At 44.6% G+C, this 24591-nt stretch overlaps 1 protein-coding gene across 7 annotated transcripts in view; it reads right to left on the reverse strand.

Annotated features, from left to right (window-relative positions):
* The window catches only part of LOC119175863 (uncharacterized), a 107957-nt gene that overhangs the window by 41766 nt on the left and 41600 nt on the right, over window positions 1-24591 (reverse strand). For all 7 annotated transcript variants that reach the window (XM_037426874.2, XM_037426881.2, XM_037426879.2 and 4 more), the window contains one exon: window positions 20658-20793. In XM_037426874.2, the coding sequence (XP_037282771.2) occupies window positions 20658-20793 (136 nt within the window). The remainder of the gene's footprint in view (window positions 1-20657; window positions 20794-24591) is intronic.

Raw genomic sequence — 24591 nt, forward strand, 5'->3', positions numbered from 1 at the left:
TTGTGTTCGTTCTGTAGCTATGCTAAGAGGCAATACGGAAGCAACACGGCTGCTTTCACGATGAAAGTGATTGATAGTGGAACTAAACAATGGCAATAGGGCCCCCGGTAGGCACTTCGGAGTCAACGAGTTTTGTGTTCGCTACTGGCATTGGCAGCACCAGCAGCCGAAAGCCACTAAGACGCGTTGGGCCTTCTGTATGCCTAAGACTGGGATGGATGGCAAACTTTATTTCGTCAGAAGGCAAGTGCGGACAATTCCATGTTAGATGGGCATCAGTTCAAGGTTAACATCGTATGCTAACTTTTTGCTGGCTCCCGTTGAGTGACGAACACTCGCAATGACCACAAGCTTTGTGTACGGTATTCGAATTCTCTATTTGCTTGCAGATTTTGTGTCTGAAATAAATCTTGCCTCGAGTTGAACCTGTGGTTTTATTGATAATGTAAGTCTAAATAAGTACTTCTCAAAGCTTACAGTTGGTTGCTAGCGTAAGAATACCGATTTGCGGCCACTTCGCTTTTCTTTGCGCTCTGTACATTTTCGCGGAAATTTTTCCCTGCGTAATTCTCGCACCCCCAACTTTTCATCAGTTTTCCATGAAAAAAAAGTGCAAGGATTATGCGAGTAAATATAGCACATGAGCCTCAAACATTTTTGCCTCTATTGAAAATGCAGTCACTTTAGCTGGGATTCGATCGCACAACCCTCTCGTCTGCATTCGAGTGCCATTACCAGTAGACCACCATGGCGGGGCAACAAATTGAAATGAATGGACTATAAAAATAAACACCTCAATATGCTTCAGAGAGGATGCGATTGCAAGAGCACATCAGCTTTTACGTCAGTCCAGGCGTTGATTGCCCAGCACACCATCTGCACTGAGCAGCCTATGCGAGTATACATGCACTTCTTGTCCCCCCCCCTCTCCCCTCTTGAAATTTATGGCTCACTACCTGAATGAGCACACAATGTTAGCTCTAAGTGGATCTTTCCGGGTATGAAAGATCATGAACTTTATTGCTCATGAACTTTATCCCAGAAGAAGCTCCCTACATCTTGGAAACTGCTTCCGCCTCTTTAACGGGTCTATGCAAAATGTAAAGATGCTTCTGTGTCTGTAAAATATTTTGCTACTCAAAAAAGACATGCTGCTGAAGAGCTAAACTAAGACAGTCATTAACTCAACAAATGTTTCTTCTGAAAATGACCTTGAAGGGAAAACGAAATTTTCGCACGGCCTACGCCAGGCGTAAGAAGGCAGAGATCACAAGTGCTGTGGACCCTTTTTTGCGTGAACCCAGTCGTTCATCAATGCCTGTCTCACGTTCTATGTGCATTATGGCTGAAGAAACTGTGGCATGCCAAAACCCGACTAAAGTCTGCATCTAGATTAGCGTTTTTCCATAGTTGCTTTCGCCAGGTACAATACTACGACGAGTACAAACACACATATTGTTACAGTGGGTCTAATTCATAGCAAACGAGCAGAAGAAGTGGGGTGTTTTTTTTTAAAGGCATTGCAAAAGATGTGTATCAGTTTTTTATAGCCAAAGACAACCTAGCATCTGTGTCCCAGCTAATGCAACACTGCTGCACGTTTGAAGCGGAAACACTGCCGTACGTTTGAAGTGCTGAAAATGTGTTGTGTAGTGCTAAAATTTGGCTGCCTGGCTAACGTACAGACGGTGGTGAGCATCGATTCTAGTTCACAATTCGACTTTTCCTCAACAATACGGCAGATTGTGCACAGTGTTGCTCTGTGCAAATATGAACGGGTCCAACAAACGGCCCCTCATTATCGGCAAGAGTGCTGAACCGCGGTGCTTCAAGGGCACGAAAGACCTGCCAGTGAAGCAGGTTGCCAACTGCTGTTCATGGATGACGAGGACCATTTTTATAGACTGGATCGTTGCATTTGAGAACGACATGAAAAATCAAGACCGCAGTGCTGGCTTGCTGCTGGAGGATTGCTCAGCACATCCCTTGGGCAGCAATGTCAAGCTGACAAACGTTGTGGCGAAGTTTTTTCCGCCAAACTGCACGTCGCTGATTCAGCCTTTAGATCAAGGCGTCATTAACAGCTTAAAACACGCATGCCAATCAAGGCTTCTTCAGCAAACTCTTCAGCATGGCCGCGACACCAAAGTCGACTTGTTCATGGCTGTGCAAGTCTTGGCCGCTACATGGATGTCGACACGGCGTGACGTCGTTAAGAACTGTTATGCGGACACACTGCCCAAAGAGATGAACTTGCTGGCCAGCACAAGTGACAACGTACAAGCTGTCAACGACGTTGGACTTAGGCAAGACGTGGAAACAACCGCAGCATGGGCAGCTCTCGAAAATGCCGGCATTGTACTCGAGAGCATAGAGTTTCCTAATTATACTCTAGAGAAAACTCTGGTGCAAGTGTCTACGGGAGTTGTAACGCATAGCACTTCAGCGAGCATGGGAATTATGAGTAGTACACAAGTTCGCCTAGGTTTCCTACTTTACGTTCCTTTTGGCTTCGCGTGGCTTGAAGCTACTTTGTCAAAAAACAACAGTCGCCTAATGTACACAAGTTTTTTCTGCGCTTTACCACCTTAGTCTTTAAGGGGAGACGCGGGTCGAAAAGTCGCGGTTTTCCGGAAAATTTTCGCATTTTTTTTTTTCCGGCTGTATTGACATCCTTGGACTATAATTCTGAAAATATCAAGCTGAAATTCACACGAGAAATTATCAAAAAATGCTTCCAATTGGGCAGCGGCGACGCGAGAAATGCGCAAAAGTCGCGAAAAACGGCGAAGTTCGCGTCGTCCTGTCGCGAAAACGACGCGTTGGCCGCCATTTGCAATCGTGCACGCATGCTGCGAAGGCCGTATCCTTCATAATCCACTAGTAGCCAGTCTCGTGCCTTCACGCAGAATAAACAAAAAACGAGAAAAACAACGCGTACGTCACGCGTTTTGAATATCGCGGCACACAGCGCGAGGCCGCCATTGAACGGCGGTGCGCTCCACGCTCCTCCCCCTCCTATCTCTCCGGCAAAAGAGCGAAGCCTCGGACGTCGCGATCGAGTTTTTCTGCGTTTCTCTGCATTTTTGCGTCATGGCAAGCCCGAAGAAGTGCAGTTCAGATAATCGAAAGTTCAGAACTCGCCACAAGTCTCGAGGGAAACGGCGTCGGACGCTTCGCAAAGCGACAGCGAACGACGATGTCGCCCCCGACCAACGCCCCAACGCTCCGACTTCGGATAGGCCTAACACCGTCACCGAACCCTGCGACAGTGGTTGTGAAATAGCCGCTGCCGTGGAATTCGTCAGTGCATCCCAAAGGAAGATTGGATTCTTCGAGAGTGAACGTAGACCGGTAGATGCTGCTACTGCGAACATGCTGCTTTGCGAAATCGATGCGCTGACGGCACTTGTGGCGGGTGCGCAATGCCCAACCTGCCGCGAACGGAAGCTCGGCGTGCGAGAGGCAGCTGGAAAGCGCAAAGGACTTTCGGCATTCCTCGAACTGTGCTGTCAAAATTCTGATTGCCCTGAATCTGCACTTTCGTTCACGCACACGTCGAGACGTACTGCTTCGGCCGGGGACCAAGGAACGAGCGCTCGTTTTGACAGCAGCAGCTCGCGTGACAGCTTTGCTGTAAACGTGAAGGCAGTTCTGGCAGCACGCGCTATAGGCGCAAGCCACGACCAACTTTCACGATTTTGTGCGATTCTCGGTCTTCCGAGCCCGATGCATCACAAGACATTCAACGGCATTTGCAAGAAGCTCCATGGTGCGGCGATGACGGCAGTGAGCAAAAACTTGCACCAGGCACGAAGCATCACGAAGGACGCAGTCGGCGGCAGAGATGTGCCAGTCATGTTTGATGGCACCTGGCAGAAAAGAGGTCATAAAAGCCACAATGGAGTGGGCACAGTCGTGTCCCTGGACACGGGGCTCTGCCTCGATTTTGAAGTTCTTTCGAACTACTGCCATGCTTGCAGTATACACAGGGACCTTGGGGAGGATGAAGAGATATGGCGAGCTTTTCGTCTTCCAGTTTGCCAAAAAAACACTGACTGCTCATCCCATGCAATGGAACCTGCGGCAGCTGTCAATATCTGGCAGAGGACCTTGTCTTATGAAACTCCACTGCGATTCACCAGCTTCCTAAGTGATGGTGACAGCAAGGCCTACACTCAGTCTGCGAGGCAAATGTATACTGTGACACCCCCATTGACAAAGAAGAGTGCACGAACCACGTTGCAAAGCGCTTGGGAACTGCCCTACGGAAATTGGCAACGCCACTGCCACGAGGCGAAAAACTAAAAGATGCGACAATAATAAAACTACAAACATATTACAAGATCGCCATCACGAGCAACAAGGACAGTGTCCGAAATATGTACACTGCCATATGGGCATCGTATTTTCATTGCTGCTCCAGTGATGGTGCCAGTAGCCACAACTTTTGCCCCGCGGGACCAAATTCGTGGTGCAAGCACAAGCGTGCGGAAGCACTGGGGGAGCCTGCACCACGCCACACCCCACTGTTGACGAAGGCTCAAGGATTGGCAATTATGCCTATCTACAAGCGCCTTACAGAGGAGAAACTCCTTATTCGGTGCCTTCATGGCATGACATAGAATGCAGCCTAATCGCTGAACAGCAAGATATGGCTGCTATGTCCAAAAACAAAGTTCGCCTCCAGAACAACTGTGGAGACAGCCACCGCTCTTGCTGTACTCTGGTACAACAAAGGCCACAGGGGCTTTGAAGAAGTGCTCGAAGGCATTGGAATTCTCCCCTCACAAGATCTGGCCACACATGGTGACCACTGTGACGTCATGCGCATCAGGAAGATGAACCTGAAGCAAACTGCAGAAGCGAGGGCACACCGTCGCAACACAGCGAAGAGAGCTCGTGTTGAGGACACTGACCGCAAGAGCCGTGAAGGACCAAGCTATGGTGCAGGGGACTTCTAGACACTTGCAGTGCATTCAAGGCAAGGTACTTTTCATTGTGCCCCAATTTGATGCAAAAAGAATGATTTCCTGATAAATGCCTACTTTGCGAACTTTCAAACTTGTTTTTCTCATTTTCATTTTTTCTGACAGTTTCACGTTTTCCGGGCAGCCTTTTAGAAACTTATATTCATTGTATAGTAACGAAACTTGGCACACATATTCTTCAACACATGCAGAATGCAAATATCTACTCTAAATTGCAATGCCTACCAGCATTAGTTGTGAAAATATTAGCTTATTGTTTCAAGGGAGATTGAAAATAATAAGTCATTCAATACAATTTTTTTTTCTTGGTTCCAATATTTCTGTGACATATCTTTATAGATATTTGCACTTTTCAATCTACCAAGAGTCAAATAAGATCAGACACAGTGCTTTTACTGAAAGTTTAGTACATAAAAGAGTGCCCGCAAAAAATGTAACTTTTTGCTATTGTTTATGGCATAACTCAATAATTATAGCAGCTACACAAAAAATGATTGCATATTTGAAATCTGCATGAAAAACTATACCAATAACAAACTTTTCAAGTCTCTATTACTAGAAATAAAAAAAAACTTTTTCGAGGAGCGTCTCCCCTTAAGGCTTACCATTTCAAATTGAGTCGCGGAGTTCAAAAAAGTTTGTTCTTTCCTTTGAAAGAAAACCGAAACTAGCAATAAACGAAGCCACAAGTGCGATTTGCCGCCTGCAAGTACGAAGACAAGGCAAATCTGTGTACTACCCGTTGTTCCCATGGTCGCTGAAAAATCGCAGCACCAGAGCACCCTCTACTTAATTGTAGGAAACTCTATGCCCGAGAGCGTTGCGCTGAGCGATTACATTAATCCCGTTGCAGACGTGATCATGTACGAAGAGCAGAATGATGCCGAGATCTTCAGGAGTGCTTGTGCGGCTACCGTCACCACCGATTCATCGAACGACGACGAAGCCGTGCATGGTGTTCCGGCGGTCCCGATATAAGTGACCACATCGCAGGTCATGGACTCATTGGACATCCTGCGTCGTTTCTTTGGTGCCCATGACGACGATGTCGCCATGTAATGTGAGCAGCACATTCTGTCATTGCTCGTGCGAAAGCAGTCGAAAATAAGCTATTTTTTTTTCAAGTTTTGGAAGTAAGCTGCTCCTTTGAGTGTCGTGAATACCTTTTTTCTCTTTATTTACCACTTCTTCCAAGCTAACAAAATTCCTGCTACAACGAAATTTTTCGCTATCCCCGTGAATTTCATTGTAGCGAAATTTGACTGTATAGGAGTGCACACCTGACTGCCAGGGGAAGACGGTCATCAAAAACAGAAGTCGTGCATACAGCACGCTTGAAGCCCTTCACTCAGCGAACCTCCCGCTGACTTCTCACCCAGAGAGCTTCGTCTGCAAAAGGGGCAGGGTGACAGTGGATCTAATGCACAGCGAACGAGTAGCAGCAACAACTACAGCGAAGCAGAAAGAAAAATGGCGTGCAGTACTGGCTGACACTCACTGTCCGCTTCTTACAAATAGACCTCTCTTGCAAACACCATAACAATATGTACAACTTTTTACACTTTAAAAGAGCTCTTCATCTTTATTCGCTCAATTCAATGTTCGAACGAGCTAAATATCACGACAATGGCCACTATAGCTGTATGCTCGCTCATTTATGTGGTTGCACGTGAACATCAATTTGGACACCTTGCAAGCTTTATAACTTTGATTTCACAAAAATAATTCAACATGGTTTCGCTGATAAAAATTAGAGCATGCACTTGGCTTTGATTCAGGGGGGGTTTAAAAAAATAGAATATTTTTATTAATCAGACTTGAAAATATTGCATTTTAGAGACATGCCTGCGATGATGATGTTTGATGTTTAGTGGCGCAAGGGCCATTTCATGGCCAAAGAGTGCCAGTTCATGTTACAAAAGATATGGACAATGATTGTGATAAGCGGCTGTATATGGGCCATAAAATTCCTCGCTCTAAGGCGGGTAAAAGCATAGAAGTAATAAAAACATGACCATGCCGTGAAAAGTGTGCAGTGTTAGTGCATGACAAAAGTTTGTGATACCGTAATTACTTCAATCTAACACGCACCTTTTTTCTGGTTAAGAGAGTTCATAAATCGCATGCGCGTTAGAATCGAGTACGAAAAAAAAAAATGAATATGGTCATTCTATTGCCATTGCCACTTACAAAATGGCCGCCCCCTACGTGCGTCGGCATGGCGCGTCGGTCATTTCTGCCTATGTGTTTCCCATGTGCGGCACTTCATACGTGTGCTGAGGAGTTCGTCATCTTGTAGTACATAAGCATCAACGGCATGGTAGGGCCAACTCCAAAAACTCGACGAGTGCACCACAATGCTGCTTCTAAAAGAAAAGTCATCGCGTGTGCCGGAACGGACAGAAATCAGGCAGCATCGCGGTCATTCGGAGTTCCCGAAACGTGCGTGCGGGACTGGCGGAAACCAAAGCAGAATATTGTCGATAGCAAAGATTCACGCAAAGGCTTCAGTGGACCAGAGCAGGGTCGGTTTCCACAAATTGAAGAGCTGCTCGCAGTGAGCGGCACAGCGGCCCGTGACGACAGAACTGCTCCAAGTGCAGGCTATGCAGTTAGCCTTAGAAAAAGGGCTAATGCAGAGCCATTTTCAAGCGAGCAGGTGCTGGCTAACGATTTTTATGAAGAGGAAAGGCTTTTCCCTCCGAAGGCGAAGGGGCATATGCCGGAAGTAGCCGGAGGAGTACGAAAAAAAGCTTCAGAGTCTTCAGAGGTTCCTCCTAAACTTGCGGCACAACAACGGCTACCTGCTTGGGCAAATCGGGAACGCCGATCAGACGCCTCTTTACTTCGACATGGCTGGCACCACAACCGTCGAGGAGAAGGGGGCGAAGCAAGTTCGTGTACTGACATCGGGCCACGGTAAAACTAGAGTGACAGCAATGCTCTGTTGCATGTCAGATAGGCATAAGCTTCCCCCGTACTTCACATTTAAACGGAAGACGCTCTCAAAGAGTCGTTTTCACGAGTGGTGTGATCAAGCGGGCCAACGAGGAAAAAGGGTGCGCGTTGCAACCGATGTCCTTTTTTTTTTTTTTTTTGTCGTGGAAACCGGGCGCGCGTTACAATCGAGGGCGCGGTAGAATCGAGTAAATACGGTAATAAAAATGATGATGGATATGTAAGGCATTAGCACAAGTGCCTTCATCATTCACACCCTTGCGTCCAAGGGCCCTGAGGCAAGTGCTTTGTTGAGTGTAGCCACCGCAGCGAAGACCTCTCGGGAGAGGTCATGCTACGGAATGCCCTGGTATATAATATGAAAAGTATGAACCTCTCTTAAAAAAAGCTAACAATGATTTATGTGTGAAAAGTGGTTCCCTGCCGACGAACATTGCAGGGTGAAGGGGTATCTGCTGTCGGTAGGGTAATGCAGAGTGTTGTTTTCTTAGAGTGCCTAATTATTTGCACTGGATCAGAATGTGAAGTACGGTGAGCGCTTCTCCACATCTTTCAGACAAAGGTGGATCGCCACCAGACAAAAGAAATGAATGTGTAGTGTATAGATGTCCTGTTCTTAACCTTGCGAGTATTACTTCTGTGTGGCGTGATATTGATACTGGCGGTCAATGACCAAATTGTGGCTTGATGACATGCAATTTATTACCTGCGTGTGTGTGTCCCATGTGCTCTGCCAATAATCCCCGAGCTTTCGTTTTACAAAGGCTTTCAAGTCGAGTGCAGGAACAGGTATCGATGTATTGCTAGCCGTTTTGTTGGCAGATCCAGCTAGCTGGTCCACCAGAACGATGCCTTGTATTTCGCAGTGTCCAGGCACCCAGCAGACTACAACATGCTGTTTGGATTAGAACACTGTGCATTTATTTATTTATTTATTTATTTATTTATTTATTTATTTACAGGTTCTGCAGGCCTATACTTAGGCCCAAGCAGGAGGGGCAAAAACAACAAAAAAAAAGTACAATGTCACAGCACTTAATTAGACAACTTATAGTGCACTTGCACAACAGAGTTACAGCACATAAACAGTGATCAGAACACTCATGCGCAGCAGAAGTCAACTAACTACATTACTCGGGCACTGCGAATACACACCATATGGATACATCATTCAGAACTAAACAAAAAAAGTTTCAAGCTGTTTTTCAATATCTTCGGACTGAAAAGCACTTATTGGTAAAGAGTTCCAGTCAGCAATAGTCCTAGGGAAAAAACTATTTTTAAAAGCAGTGGTACGGGCAAAAACTGGCGCCAATGAATATTTATGCTTATGTCTTGTTTTTCTAGAAGATAGAGGTTTCACACAGTTGGGCAGACTTGTTGTAACTTTACCGGAAAGAATTTTGTGTAGGAACGTTAACCGATTAATTTTCCTGCGAGTTTCCAGTGTTTGGATATCATTTAGTTGCATAAGTTGTGTTGGCGAATCATATCTTTTATATTTACTAAATATAAATCTGACAGCCTTCCGTTGAACTTTTTCAATCAAGGCAATATCTTTTTTACATTGAGGGTCCCAAACAACCGAGGCATATTCAAGTTTTGATCGGATGCAGGTGTTATATGCCAATAATCTAGTCTCCTTCGTTGAGGATTTAAGTTTCCTCTTAAGAAACCACAGTTTCCTAAGTGCAGCCGTGCATATGCTTGTAATGTGGTCTGACCACGTAAGTGACTTTGTCAAAGTGACTCCTAAATATTTGTATTTTTCTACGTCTTTGAGTGGGTTATTGCGGAGAAAATAAGTATAAAGGCTGGGAGTTCGTTTTCTTGTTATTCTCAAGAGAACTGTTTTGTCACTATTAAGTTCCATGCCCCAGTTTTGACACCACTCATCTATACTTGTAAGAGACTGTTGAAGTAATATGTGGTCATTTACACAACATATTTCTTTAAAAACAACACAATCATCCGCGAATAATCTGACGGATATGTCCTTATGTACGACATCAACTAAATCATTAATAAAAATTAAGAATAACAAGGGGCCTAACACACTACCTTGTGGCACACCAGAAGAAACATTTAGCGAAGAAGAAAAACAACCCCTGACCTCAACAAATTGAGTTCTGTTATTTAAGTACATATGAATCCATTTAACGATACCCGAAGGTAGCCCAATATTTTCGAGTTTAAACAAAAGTTTTCCATGAGGCACCTTATCAAACGCTTTGCTAAAATCTAAAAAGAACACATCAGTCTGCCCAGATATATCTAGAACCCGTGCGAATTCATGCACTGTAGACACAAGCTGTGTTACCGTAGACATATTTTTTCGGAAACCATGTTGATTAGGCGACAAAATATTATTTTCTGATAAAAATGTGTTAATGTAATTTGCAACAACATGCTCTAACATTTTACAGCAGCTACTAGTGATAGAAACAGGACGGTAGTTTGTCAAGGAATAGCGGTTACCCTTTTTAAAGATCGGCACAACACGAGCTTTACGCCAATCGGCTGGTATCTGACCATATTTGAATGATACATTGAAAAGGGCAGTAAGGAAGTCAGTGATTTGTTCAGCATAGCGTCGTAGGAATGAATTACCAATGCCATCAGGGCCTGACGATTTCTTAGGATTAACCTTAAGTAACATTTGTAAAACACCTTCACGAGTTATCAGAACATCATCCGTGATTATGGGCATCGGGTCTCGCAGTTCATAATACTGTGGTTCGGAAAAGACGCTCTGAAAGTATTTATTAAAATGATCAGCAATTAGTGCCGGATCTGTTATCGTGACCTCATCAACTTGTATTTCAGAAACGCCTTCTTTAGTTTGCTTAATATAGCGCCAAAATTTATCAGGATCTGTCCTGATGAATTCAGGTAGTGTGTCGTTAAAAAATTGATGCCTAGCCTTGCTAACACTCTCTAATAATTTTTCTTTAAGATCGGAAAAATGTTGCGTACTAGTCTTGTGTTTTTTTCGTAACCTTTTTATCTTTCTCTTGATCTTTATAATCTCACGGTTTATCCATGGGTTATGTGAACGCCTGCGTATTCTCCTAAGCGGGACAAAGTTCTTTGTACAGAAGTCCACAATACCACGGAAGCGTTGCCAGGCTCTATCAACATCACTAACAGATGTGGGGAGATGTGTTTCTAAATAATCAATTACTGCAACATCATCCGCTCGATTGAAATCTCTTACAACACTTTCCACTGGCGTTTTCACTGATTTACAACGTGCATGCCTGTCCCAAACAAATGATATTAATCTATGGTCAGAAATACCGGTTTCAACTGTGATAGTCGCTTCGGTAAAGAGTTCCGTTGTAAATAGCAGATCAAGTATCGAACTCCCCCTTGTGGGGTGTCCTACCATTTGCTCAAGGCCTAGAGAAAACATTATGTCTAAGAGTGTGTCAGCCGAGGAAGAAGTACCATAATTTATATCATCCCAATTAATGGCTGGCAGATTGAAGTCACCCGTTAAAATAAGATTTTTGCTTCGTAGACGTAGTAGTTCATCGTACAAACCGCTCATAAAAGAATCATCAGCATTAGGACATCGATAAACCGCACAGAGAAAAAATGACATATCAGCAAATGAAAGTTTTAAAAGCAGACTCTCTCTCACTGGAAAACGCTCAGCAATAGTTACATCAATGCCATACTTGATAATGACAGCCACTCCACCGCCCCGATGACCACGATCACATCGAAAAAGTTGGTAGTTCGGCGGAACTATCTCGCTATCGCCAATGGCTTCATGTAACCAAGACTCTGTTATCACACAGACATGAGGATCGTGCGTGAGCAAAATATTTTCCAACTTTTCAATTTTATTTGTTATACTCCGTGCATTGAAGCAAAGCAAACGAAGTTGGTGCTCCCCTAATTGCTAGCTGGGATTCCCTACGGCAATCTCATGTGACACTTTCCTACGCGCATTAAGCGAGTCGTCCCAACAGAAAAAGGTGTGATCAATACGAAGCTTATCGTGAACAAGAGCAACCTTGCTACCGCTTTCTCTGTCTGCTTTTGCAGTTGCCCATAGCAGTTTTCTTTTGCGGAGTGTGTCAGGACAGTAGTCGTTTTGAAGATAAATTTTGGTTCCCTTCAGCTTATGTGCTTGACGCAACACAGCTTGCTTTTCCGTATAATCTTGGAAAAAAAGTATAACAGGACGTCTGCTTGATACCGGCTTGCCTAATCTATGAATCCGCGCAATTGTCGTGCATTTCACCCCTAATCGATCATGAAATATGCCCTTCACTACCTTTTCACGTAGCTCTGCTTCAGATTCACTCCCAGCAGCGCTGATACCAAATACAAGAAGATTATTCCGGCGACTGCGATTCTCAAGGTCAACCAGCTTGGACTGATGAATATCAATTAACTGCTGAATGGAATCTACAGACTCCTGTATCGATTCGCTCACGCCCTTCTGAGTTTGTAGTTGCTTAACATTTGCTTCTAAGTTATTCAGACGCACTCCAAAGGTGCTTATTAATGATTCTGTTGAGTCTAAACGTGCTCTAAGGCTTACAAGTTCTGCTCGGATATCAGATTGTCCCTTCAAGAGCTCGTGAAACATTTCATCAACAGTTGGCCCAGGGTTTTGCTCGACATCTCCACACAGCAATAACTTGCAAACAAAATAACATTCATATGCAATAATAAAACATGTCTGTGGGCACGGCACAATAAGAAGTACAATTTCGTCTCCAGACCTATGATTTGAAAGAGAAAAACTAACCTGTACAACGAAAAAGAAGCGTTTCGTTAGCGGCATCTTTCCAGCCGCTTCGCCGTGCCCACTGAAGGTCCAACTGTGTGGCCTGTCTTTAAAAGGGCAATCCAACGATGACGTCACGGGCATGCAATGTTCCAGAGGGGGCGTATCCAGTATGTCCAAATTCGATGAAGGCACTGGACAGTAGTTAGCAGAGACAGATGTAATCGCCGCAACTTCATTCCCGGTAGTGCAAGGTTCCGATGGCCCGGCGAGCATGAAAAACACGGCCTGTACAACGAAAAAGAAGCGTTTCGTTAGCGGCATCTTTCCAGCCGCTTCGCCGTGCCCACTGAAGGTCCAACTGTGTGGCCTGTCTTTAAAAGGGCAATCCAACGATGACGTCACGGGCATGCAATGTTCCAGAGGGGGCGTATCCAGTATGTCCAAATTCGATGAAGGCACTGGACAGTAGTTAGCAGAGACAGATGTAATCGCCGCAACTTCATTCCCGGTAGTGCAAGGTTCCGATGGCCCGGCGAGCATGAAAAACACGGCCTGTACAACGAAAAAGAAGCGTTTCGTTAGCGGCATCTTTCCAGCCGCTTCGCCGTGCCCACTCTTGTGGGCACGGCGAAGTCGAGTGCAGGAACAGGTATCGATGTATTGCTAGCCGTTTTGTTGGCAGATCCAGCTAGCTGGTCCACCAGAACGATGCCTTGTATTTCGCAGTGTCCAGGCACCCAGCAGACTACAACATGCTGTTTGGATTAGAACACTGTGCATAGGAGTGAATAAAGCGAGGCAAGGACAGGGTTTTTGTGCTTTTTAGGTGTTTTCAGAGCTTTTACTATGCTTAGGGACTCTGTATATATTATTGCCTTCTGTAGTTTTATTTGTTTAATGTGTTTAACGGCCGCAAGTATGGCATAAGCTTCGCCGGTGAATATGCTTGTATCAGAGTGCAGAACACCGGCTTCCGAAAAGGATGGGCCGACGGCTGCGTACGAGACAGAAGTGTTAGACTTTGAAGCATCAGTAAAGAACTCAGGACATGTGTATTTATGTTGTAGTTCAAGGAAGTATGTCTGGATATGTGTGATTGGTGCATGTTTTGTAACCTCAAAGAAAGACACATCGCAATCTATCGCCTGCCACTGCCACAGTGGCAGGCATACTGCGGGAGCCATCAAGCGGTGTTCGAGTGGCACACCTGTTTCCTTCGCTAGGCCTCTCACCCGGACAGAGTAGGGCTGTCTCATAGAAGGCCGTTTTTCAAACACAGCAAGGCTTGACATGTCATTGATTGTGGAATGTGATGGTTGATCCTTGTCTGTGTTTAAGATAATATTTAAAAGACATGCAACATCTCTGTAGGTGGAGTGACCATTAGTTCGATTCCACGTAAAGGCTCTACGGGGCTAGTGCGAAAAGCATCTGTAGAGAGGAAGATGCCTAGATGATGAACAGGATCAAGCATTTTAAAGGCAGTAGGTGTCGCAGACTGATATATTGCCCCATAGTCGAGGCAGGTTTTATGCACTTGTTTTTTAAATATTTGATGTGTGGTATGAAGGTTAGCTTGGTGTCCAAGATTAGGCCTTAGAATTTGTGTTCGGTATTAACGGAAAGACGTTGCCATGCAGCTGAATATCGGGTTCGGGATGAATACCTCTCTTCCTGGAGAACAAGACACACGTGCTTTTCTGTGCATTCAGCCGGAACCCATTTTCTACAGCCCAATTGGAGACTTTGTTCAAACCAAGCTGAACCTGCCGCTCACACATGGCCAGATTACAAGACTTAAAACCGAACTGGACGTCGTCGACATATGTGGTGTAAAAGATATTTCGAGGGATAGACAAGCATAAAGAATTCATTTTGATAATAAAAAGTGCGCAACTAAATACACCACCTTGCGGCACGCCTGTTTCTTGGACAAATGTTTGGGAAAGAATGCTGCCAACTTGAACTCGGAATGTCCGATTTGACAAGTAACTTTCGATTATGTTAAACATTCTTCCGCGCACGCCAAGATGGGACAGGTCTCTTAGTACAGTCAAACCTCAATATATCGAATACGGATATATCGAATTATTGCCTATATCAAACGGTTCCTACATCACGCGGGAAATTGCATGCATTATTGATTTTTTATTTCGAACAAAGTTTGACATATAATGGATATATCGAACTCAGCCACCCCAAACCGCCCGCGCTCCATTGACAGGCGGCGAGCTTTCCTGCAACTCTCGAAAGTAGCGGTACAGCGGCGGGCGTTTACGAATGCTGCACACATCGATGGCGCCAAGAGCGCCACTTTAACGTAGCGGCGTACGCGCGCCGCAGCCTTGCAGTCTCTATGGTGTCAACGGCACACTGCGCACTTGTTGCAAGCTCCTCCCCCGTAGCATCGGCAGGCATCGGTCGTTGTGCTCGCAGGGTTCGTGCGTTCGGAGTTAGGCCTGTCGCGCGCGACAGGCCTAACTTCGAACGGCGGAGCTCACATGTGGAGATTGTCGCCGAAGCTACTGCTGAGCAGCCAAATGAAGACTCTGCCGAGGTGGATCCCGCAAGCGCTGATGGTGCCCCGCTCCTGACATCAGCTGAGGTTGTAGCTGCCTTGGCCCATGTGCGCCGCCACTGTGGCGCGATTGAAGGCACCGGCCTATCACTTATGGATCGCCTGGACTATATTGAGGACGCAATCGTCAAACACGCCATGGCCAACAAAAAGCAGGCTACTCTTTTTCAATATTTTAAACCAACACAATAAATAATATGTTTGAATTTTAAAGTGAGTATTTACTGCACCACGCTTGAACAGTTCGTTGGTTGTTTTCAGCAAGCTGTTGACGCATTTTTTTTTGTTATTTTTTTAATATCGAATTCTGGATATATCTAACTATTTCGCGATCGCCGTGCCGTTCGATATATAGTTTAGAGATATTTGGAGCTCAGCTAAACTGAAAGCTTGGTTATATGCCTCGTATATAGTGCATTTGTGTTCGAGTTTCTGCTTTTATATTCTTGTTCTGTATATTTGGAAAGTGTAAGTATAGTGTGATGAGCTGGATACCCGTTCAAAGTGTGCACCGAGGAAGTTTGCCTGATCTTCCAAGGTATCACCCTGAGTGTTTACGAGTAGAAGTGTGTGTACTTGTTTTCCTGCTATCCTACCGACCATGTTCCAGACTTTAGCCTCCTGTGTGTATGAATTGATCCCTGACAAAAACTTCTGCCAGCTTTCTCTTCTGGCCTGCCGACGCGTTCTCCTGCCTTGAGACTTCATTTTCTTGAAGGTGTCAAGATTTTCGGCTGTCGGTGAGTTCCGAAGCAACCTCCATGCTCTGTTTTGCTGTTTGCGCGCACTTTGGCATTCAGAGTTCCAGCATGGCACACGGCGTTTTCCAGGGTGTCCATTTGTTCGTGGGATTCATTTTGTTGCAGCATCAATCAAAAACGCTGTGAAGTAGTTAACAGCAACATCAATGCTCAAAGTACATATGTCACTCCAACCTAAACGAGCGGTGGTATAAAACTGTTCCCAGTCGGCTCTGTTTACGAGCCGTTTGGGAACACGTGGTGGACACTCAGTTGCTGTGGTTGTGCTCAAAACTACGGGGAAGTGGTCACTTCCGTACGGATTACTGATGACTTTCCACTAGAGTAGAGGCACAAGAGACGGCGGTACTATGCTTAGGTCTATGGAGGAGTAGGTATTATTAGAGAGATTATAATAGGTTGGTTCTTTTCGATTTAAAGACACGCGCTCGACGAGAGAAGGAACTGTTCAATCAGTCGACCTCGCGCGTCGCAACGAGAGTCACCCCATAGCCTGCTATGCTCATTAAAGTCTCCAAGGAGAACATAAGGCTCCGGAAGTTCATCAATTAAAGAGTGTAAATCGTGTTCTTTCAGCTGATAGCTAGGAGGAATGTAAATAGTGCAAATTGTGATAAGGTTATCAAAAAGAACCGCTCGAACAGCCACTGCCTCAAGGGATGTTTGGAGTTGTGTGTGCATGCAATCCCTTGATTCACTATAATGGCAACACCTCCGGATTATATCATGGCATCATCACGGTCCTTTTGGAAAATAACGTATTTACGAAGAAAGTTGGTGTGTTTTGAATCAAGGTGTGTTTCTTTTACACACAGCACTTTTGGTGAGTATTTGTGTAAAAGTTCTTGGATGTCGTCAAGGTTTCTGAGAAGGCCCCTGATGTTCCATTGTATAATTTGAAGTGAATGTAAAATAGTGCTGTGTGTACGAAAAGCGAGTGGCTATTTAGACAGGGAGTTTGAGTTCTCGTAACAGGGACGTCACCAGGCCCTGTTATCTGCTTTTTTTGTTTTCCTGGCGCGCTCCAAAGAGCCACGCCGCTCTTTCGGCATCAAGGGTACCGACGTATCCATTGCCTCCTCGAAGACACTGGATGCCCGCACGTGCAAGCTGTTAGTTTGGGCCTTGCCTGGCGAGGGGAGGCCTTGAGACCCGAGGACTCTGGAGTCTCTGTTCGGGAGTAGGCAGTGTAGTCTGGACTACAGCCGCCTTGAGGGCAGGTGCCACAACCGCCGGCTCGGTATGCGCGGGCCGAAGGAGTGGCGAGGGCTGGTGCCCCCTGATGCGCCGCATCAGCATATGTAGGTTCATAGAATGGCGAGACTCTTCGCCGTGCTTCCTTGAATGAAATGTTCTCCTTCACCTTCAACGTTAATTATCTTTTTTTTCTTTCTTCCAGTATGCGCAAGAGCGTAAATATACGGCATGGTTTCCTTCACAGTTTGCACAGTGTTGCGGTTGTTTGCAGTTCTCAAACACGTGGCCTAGGACTCCACATTGTGCACAAGTTTGGCGACCACGACAGCTTTTAGAGCCATTGCCATATCTCTGACATTGGAAGCAACGACGAGGGTTCGGTATGTATGACCTGAGAGAGGTCTTCGTGTACCCTGTTTGAATACTTGCTGGCAGATTACTGGAAGCGAACGTGAGTATTAGGTGTTTTGTTGGTGTTACCTAGTTGTCTCTTCTGATGATAATCCTTTGTACATTGGTCACATTCTGACTCTTCCACCCCTCCAGAAGTTCCTCTTCGATCATGCCAAGCAAATCAGCATCAGATACCACACCACGGGTTCTGTTAATTGATTTGTGTGGTGTTACAGTGATCGGAGTGTCACCAAAAGTTTAAAGATTTTGTAGCTTCTCAAACTGTTCTTTTTCTCGAGTTTCGAAGTGGAGGTCTCCGCTGGCCATTTTGATAACTTTGTACTCGGCCCCAAGAGTTTCTGTAAGACACTTGGCTACTACAAAGGGGTATACAGTTCTGGCTTGCTTGCCACTTTTCTATGTATGAAATGAAAATGGGGAAGTTCCCTTTTGAACGGTTGAGAAAACCCAAGTCTTCGGTGCGTACGCGCTTTTAGGCGGTACGATCATTTAACAGAGGAAAAGCTCTATGCATGAGTGTTTCATTTTCTTTAGAGGCGTTGGCGGCCACCCACCACGAAGCCCAACGAAGGGACATTACAAGTTTGGGGATGCTAGAACCTGCAGACGCCAGCCGTACAGCACAACTATAACCCAATGTGCCATGACCAAGGTAGACTATTTACACAGGGTTAATCCTAGCGGCCAGGAAGTTTGGAAGTAAACAGAAGAAAGTAGAAGACAGGATAGATGAAAAGTGAGAGAGACGAAGATGTAGGGAGAGAGAGAGAGAGATAGGAAAAGGCGACTGCCGATTTCCCCTGGGTGGGTCAGCCCAGGTGTGCAGTCTACGTGAAGCCGGGGCCAAAGGGGTGTGTTGCCTCTGCGGGGCCTTAAAGGTTCAATCACTCGACGTCGGCTCAACCCCCTGGATTCCCTTTTCCCCGAACACGGCAAAGCCACGCACAGCTAGGCATGGGAGGGAGTAGAAACTCCCCTGTTAGCTCGGGTTCGTGGTGTCGCTACACACCAAATGTCTACTTACGCTGGTGCCCCTGCGGGTAGACATTCGCCTTCACTTATGCATGCCTTCACTTATGCATTATTGCCTTCACTTATGCATTATTGCTTGACATAACTCTCACCAGTTGTTAAATTAAGGTTTTACAACACTTCGGAAATTTTTTGCAACTGTAAGTATTTTAAAATAAAACAAAATATCTCAATCTGAGCATTATTGAGCAATAAGCCGTATTTGCAATATTTCTAAATGAAGTATGGATACAACGCTGCAAAACAACATTTAGTAAACACGAGTTACTCATAGCAGTATGCAAAGAAAACTTTTGACTCAAAGCTACACACTTGTTTTCTAGGATACCGTGAAAATCCCATTTTTGCGCAATTAACAAAAATGTGGTTTGGGTGAGCAAAACTTTTGAATTCTCATGACTCAGGCAGATTTTTTTCAAAGAGGATTAATTTCGGAGCTCTAGGGGCTCAAACAGAAAATTTACTTTCTTATGCTACAAAATTAAAGGGGGGTTAGTCCGCGGGCATGCACAGGCCTTCTTATCTGAACATACCCTGCTGCTCTGCATGCACTGCCCGACGTCACTATCTGTGATGTTGTACCTGGGGTTTTCGGTTGCCGTGTAGCACCTGTTTGTGCGAATACGCTCTACACTTGTTCCGTAACAGGTAACTGAGTAAAAGCTCTAATCACTTGAAAACATATGTATGTTTAGTGCTTTATTGTGCACCGTTCGTGATACAGTTGTTGCAAAACTATTTTCGACAGCAACTGGCTCCTTCCTGCAGCCTGGGAAAATCAACCAATCGTGATCGAAAAAGTCGATCCTGACCGCAAGTAAACAATGTGACAACTATTGCACTTGCTGTGCTAGGGAGTGGTCGTAGTGAATAAAGCTATGGCAGTGGCAACCAAATTAGCATCAATGAACAAGAGGAACTGGAAATTCAAAAAGTTATAAAATAAAGCCCGAGTGATCATCTGTAAATAAACAAATAAAATAAAGCCCGAGTGATCACCTGTAAATAAACAAAGGATTAACGGGAATAATGTGAAATCAAAAGTGTTTTCACATATGATGAAACGAATGTAAAATAATAATTGGAGGGTTCTAACATCCCAAAGCCACAATATGATCACGAGAGATGCCGTAGCGGAGAGCTCTGGAAATTTCAACCACCTGGGATTCTTTAATGTGCACCTAAATCTAAATATACAAGCCTCCAGCATTTTCACCTCAATCGAAAATGTCGCTGCCGCAGCCAGGGTTCGATCCCGCGATCCGCATGCCAGCAGTCAACACCATAACCACTAGACCATCGCGGCAGGCAGGTATAAAATGTCTATGAATGTGCCACCTTCTCTCTTTCTTTCACAAACTACTCCTCTTTCTATTTAACTCACTCAATTTGGCAGGTCAGCTTCCCCTTCTCTCCACCACCACCCATTTTTGAAGTTGCCCTATGCTCCTTTGTTTGGGTTGAAGGAGAGGGTATTAAGTATATACATACACACGCTAAGGAAGGCAGCCTTGAAAAAACTTGCTATTCGAAACTGTGACAACACCAACATTTCATGTTAACGCATTTTTCATCTGACTGTGAAGAGTCACGATTCTAACTTCACTAGTGACATTTGCGTCACGGAGAAGTTACTTTGTTTGCAAACCTAAGCAAGGGTGCTGCAATACCCCTAGGACACATGTCATGTTTGAAGTAGGAAATTTGAGACGGTCAATTTTCGTTTGGAACCTGGAGACCCCAGCACAAAATGTTCCACTTAGCAAGTATTCTGTTTAATGAAAGATGAACAGAGCATGAAACCAATCATATTAATGGCGATGGTTTCATTTAAACAGCAATTCTGTTCACTCAAAGCCTCCAGAGCCTCAGAACTTTTCAGCCACCCATCATATCATTATTCAAGCCAACCTGTCAACACAAACAAATCTATAACAAACCGAAATCCCTTATCTCAGTGCTGACACCCAATTTACCTTTCTAGGCGTGTTAGTCCAGGAAAGGTGTGTAAAGTAGGAGTCAGTGGATATTGCCAAGATTTCTGCGTTCAGGCTCCGGAACTCAGCTGCGCGCTCGCTGTATTCAAGAAGCTCACTGGGACAAGCAAGGGAGCTGCAAAGACACAAAATATCAAATTTATATCTCATTCAAAAAAGAATGAGAAACAAAACATTTATTCGAATATTCAGTAGTAACTTTCAGTTTCATATTCAGTCCATTATTACTCTAAATAAAAAGAGCGCATTTTGAGTATCTTTCTGCCACACGGCGATAATTATCATCTCGCTCAATTCCTTCGTGACCCTGAAATACAGTATGCACCCGAATAAAGCAAGTAAATGCACACACAATAGATGATTATTGTTTTGACTCAAAAAAGTTGCTTCAAATGCACCCTTTCCTTCAAGACGGCAAGAGGAAACAAAGAGAGAGAAATTAGAATTATATACAGACTACCATTAAATGAAACCTGAAGGGACTACGAAAATATTTTAGGAGTTCCAATTTTCTTGACATGATATAAATAGGCGGTCTAGAATTCAAGTAATAAACCGATTACATTTGAGGCAGTTCCTATTCTAAGAAGCAGTTCATCTAAAGGGCCAGTAAACAACCCTGAGGTCCAAAAATTGTGAACATGCTGCCACATGTGAACATGCTGCTACAACAATTTAACAAATACATGCTATAATCAGAAAGTTGCAGGGGTTAGACCATATGTTTCAGCTGGTTTCAAATTTTCGCACGTCCTCACCACCCTTCACCATAGAGAGGTTAAGGCGTAGCCCATCGCTGTGACTCTACCCACTTCAGCACCATAACACAATATGTGATCACCCCCCAGCCAACGACCAAGCAGGGCTTCTCTTATATGAGCATGTGTCACAGCGACGCGGGGAGAAAGCACGATGCGAGGACAGTTACCCTAGCGGCAAATTTGTAGGCGCGACACCCATTTACCTCAAAGGCTTTTTGTTGGCCACATAATACCACGCTTCCCAGTTGTCTCGGGCTATACAATACGCAGAGGACAGCACAGTAAAATGAAAGCAGATAAATTCTGAAAACGTGGTGAAACTTCATCACCACAGAATGAAGACACAAAGTACCGATCAACGAGCTCAGTGGTTTATTGAGTTGCCCATGGGCATGCTTGCATCACTGCATGTATGCGGGGTACTCATCAGGCATGGGAATAGTTCTCGAAATGGAGGGTCTCCGCGGCGCGTAGCGTTGTAATATTCGAAAAATGGGGTCGCCATGGTCAACTGTACAAATTGGCGAGCTTTTTGGGTGGTGTAAAAAGAAAGAAAGAAAAAAATAAAGACGAAGCCTGTTTACTTGCCACTTAAGAAATTTACATTTACACCGAGTCTATTATATTTGTAAGTGAAGTCTTGCATTCTACTGCAGTTGAATATATATTCATGTAACACCTTTTTACTGCTCTGCCTAGAAAGCCATCCTTATTAATGATTGATATGTGGGGTTTAACGTCCCAAAACCACAATATGATTATGAGAGACGCCGTAGTGGAGGGCTCCGGAAATTTCGACCACCTGGGGTTCTTTAACGTGCACCCAAATCTGAGCACACGGGTCTAAAGCATTTCCGCCTCCATCGGAAATGCAGCCGCCGCAGCCGGGATTCGAACCCGCGACCTGCGGGTCAGCAGCCGAGTACCTTAGCCACTAGACCACCGCGGCGGGGCAAGCCATCCTTATTAAACAGTGGCAAGAACTCAAGAATGTCAAAATTCTGACGGATTTTTCATACATACCAAATATAAACCTGCTACTTGTACCATGCATAAAATATTTCCAAATAGGCACATATGAAGTTTCATACACTTTACAGCGTATAGTTTGATAATTTGGACTCTGCTTGCACAACTGCACGTTGTTGGCCACTAATTGGAGCAGTAAGAGCTACTCTTTTTGTTTATATGTCAGGGTCAATTGTGCCCCGTAAACACAGGCAAACTAGTCGATACATTCACTTGTATATGCTTGATCTATCGAACAATGTTCAGAGAATACAAGGTAGATAGTTCTATACACTAACTCAATACTCTTCCAACACTAATCGGTTCAAATATTCACTTTTCCCTTTAGCTATGAAAGAACAGTACTACTAATTCAAACCCAGCATGACCAATTATTCATCCTTAAGCAAGTTTAAAACTGCTGCTCCTATGTCATTTTACAAATTTATTCACAATGCTCATAGACTTTTGCGCCGCCAAAAGGAATTCAGGAGCGTCCTCTCGAGGAGGGCCAGTGCACGACACAATGGCAGCACTACGCAATCACTCCCTTGTTCGACTTGGCGCATTTTTCCTGCATCAAAGAACAAATCAGGCCCTCTGTGACACAACAAATCGCGATTCGCTCTAGCGAGACTCGATGTTTACATGAAAATACGTGGTAGCTCCCGCTTTCAATGACAGCTCACAGCAAAGACATGCCAGCTTTGAGAGGTTTTCTGTAGCCACGTAGGTTAGTTCAATGTTATCGTCTGAACTTTTCAGTTTCAAGTTCACCTTGTTTTATTTGCATAAAGCATTCGTCAGTGCTACTGTAGTGCATGAATCCCGTACAATATCCCCAGAAAGTCGTGCGGGCTCGTGATTTGCTCTTTTATACCTGAGCAATTTCAAACTGATTAGCGCTGCACGACTTGCGTTTGTGTGTTTGCCGACAGGCGGCAGCACACTGCAAGCAATTTGTTGACAAGTTTAAAAGGCCCTGATACACTTTTTCAAGTAACCATAGAATAGATTCACTAAAATAGTTTTTTGCCTCAAGAATTCAACACAGCAGAAATTTTAAGAATCGTTCCAGTACGAGCAAAGTTACATAGATTTGTCGCACGCTGCAATCTCATTTTCTCTTCTCTCGTCCCGACGAAAGCGCTGGAAGCTAAGCAGGGGGATGACAACGAAAATAAGTCACGTGCGCCTCGTGACCTTGATCACTTCTCTTTCCCTCCTTTTTTTTTTCTGCAAATACACGGCTTTTTCAGTGCGATCGCCTGCGCACGCATAGATAAGTTGGAGCCTCCCACGGCGATCCCTGTAACAACCGAGCGCGCAATGTTCAAATAAGCCAATGGCTCATAGATGGCTTTCTACAAGTGATTTTTGAGTGTGTCATTTGTCAAGAGAAAGCAATTTTTAACCGACTTTGATAATTTATTGTGAATTCCAAGCCGCATGCTGCGCCATTATATTTGGTTCACGTGTTGTCGGGAGCCTCTAGTATCGATTGGCAGCGTTATCTGACCATGCTCAAAAAGTGTTGCAGAGCTCCTTTAGGAGTAAAATGTTCTCTGCGCCTAAATGAACACCTAAACATGGTGACGCAGTGTAGTCAAAGTCTTTCGGCGGAAGAAATTCATCGGATTCCTTTCAGCAGCAATGTTGAAAAAAAATCAATTTGGCGACGAGGATTTTTCACAGAGATGATGCTCGATCAGGTGCTAACTCGTGAAAAGCGAGTTGCACTTCATGTCCCCTCGTGCTTACGGTTTTTTTCATGCTCATAGGTCAATTTGATTGCATTTAATGTATAACATCCTTCTGTGAAATCAACATAAACCATAGTTTTTCTGGTGCATTGCATGTAGAGCAATTATTGGGGGTATTATGGAGCAGCGAATGGTGCCAAAACATTCATGCTCGACCAGCGAAGCGAAATGCTTAGAGCGATAAAACGTGCAGTCACGACCACAATCCAAGTCTCTCGGCTAACTTCTCCTGTGCGTCACCGGTACCTTCCAAACGGCATTGTTGTTCAGACTAATTTTTGCAATGAAGCAGATTCAGGCGTTGCATATGTGCATACTTTTTTGGATAATGATACATGTTTGATCGTGCTGATCGAACCTACAACATCCTAGTGCTGCAAC

The sequence above is a fragment of the Rhipicephalus microplus genome, chromosome X, assembly GCF_043290135.1.
Source record: "Rhipicephalus microplus isolate Deutch F79 chromosome X, USDA_Rmic, whole genome shotgun sequence".
NCBI lineage: Eukaryota > Metazoa > Arthropoda > Arachnida > Ixodida > Ixodidae > Rhipicephalus > Rhipicephalus microplus.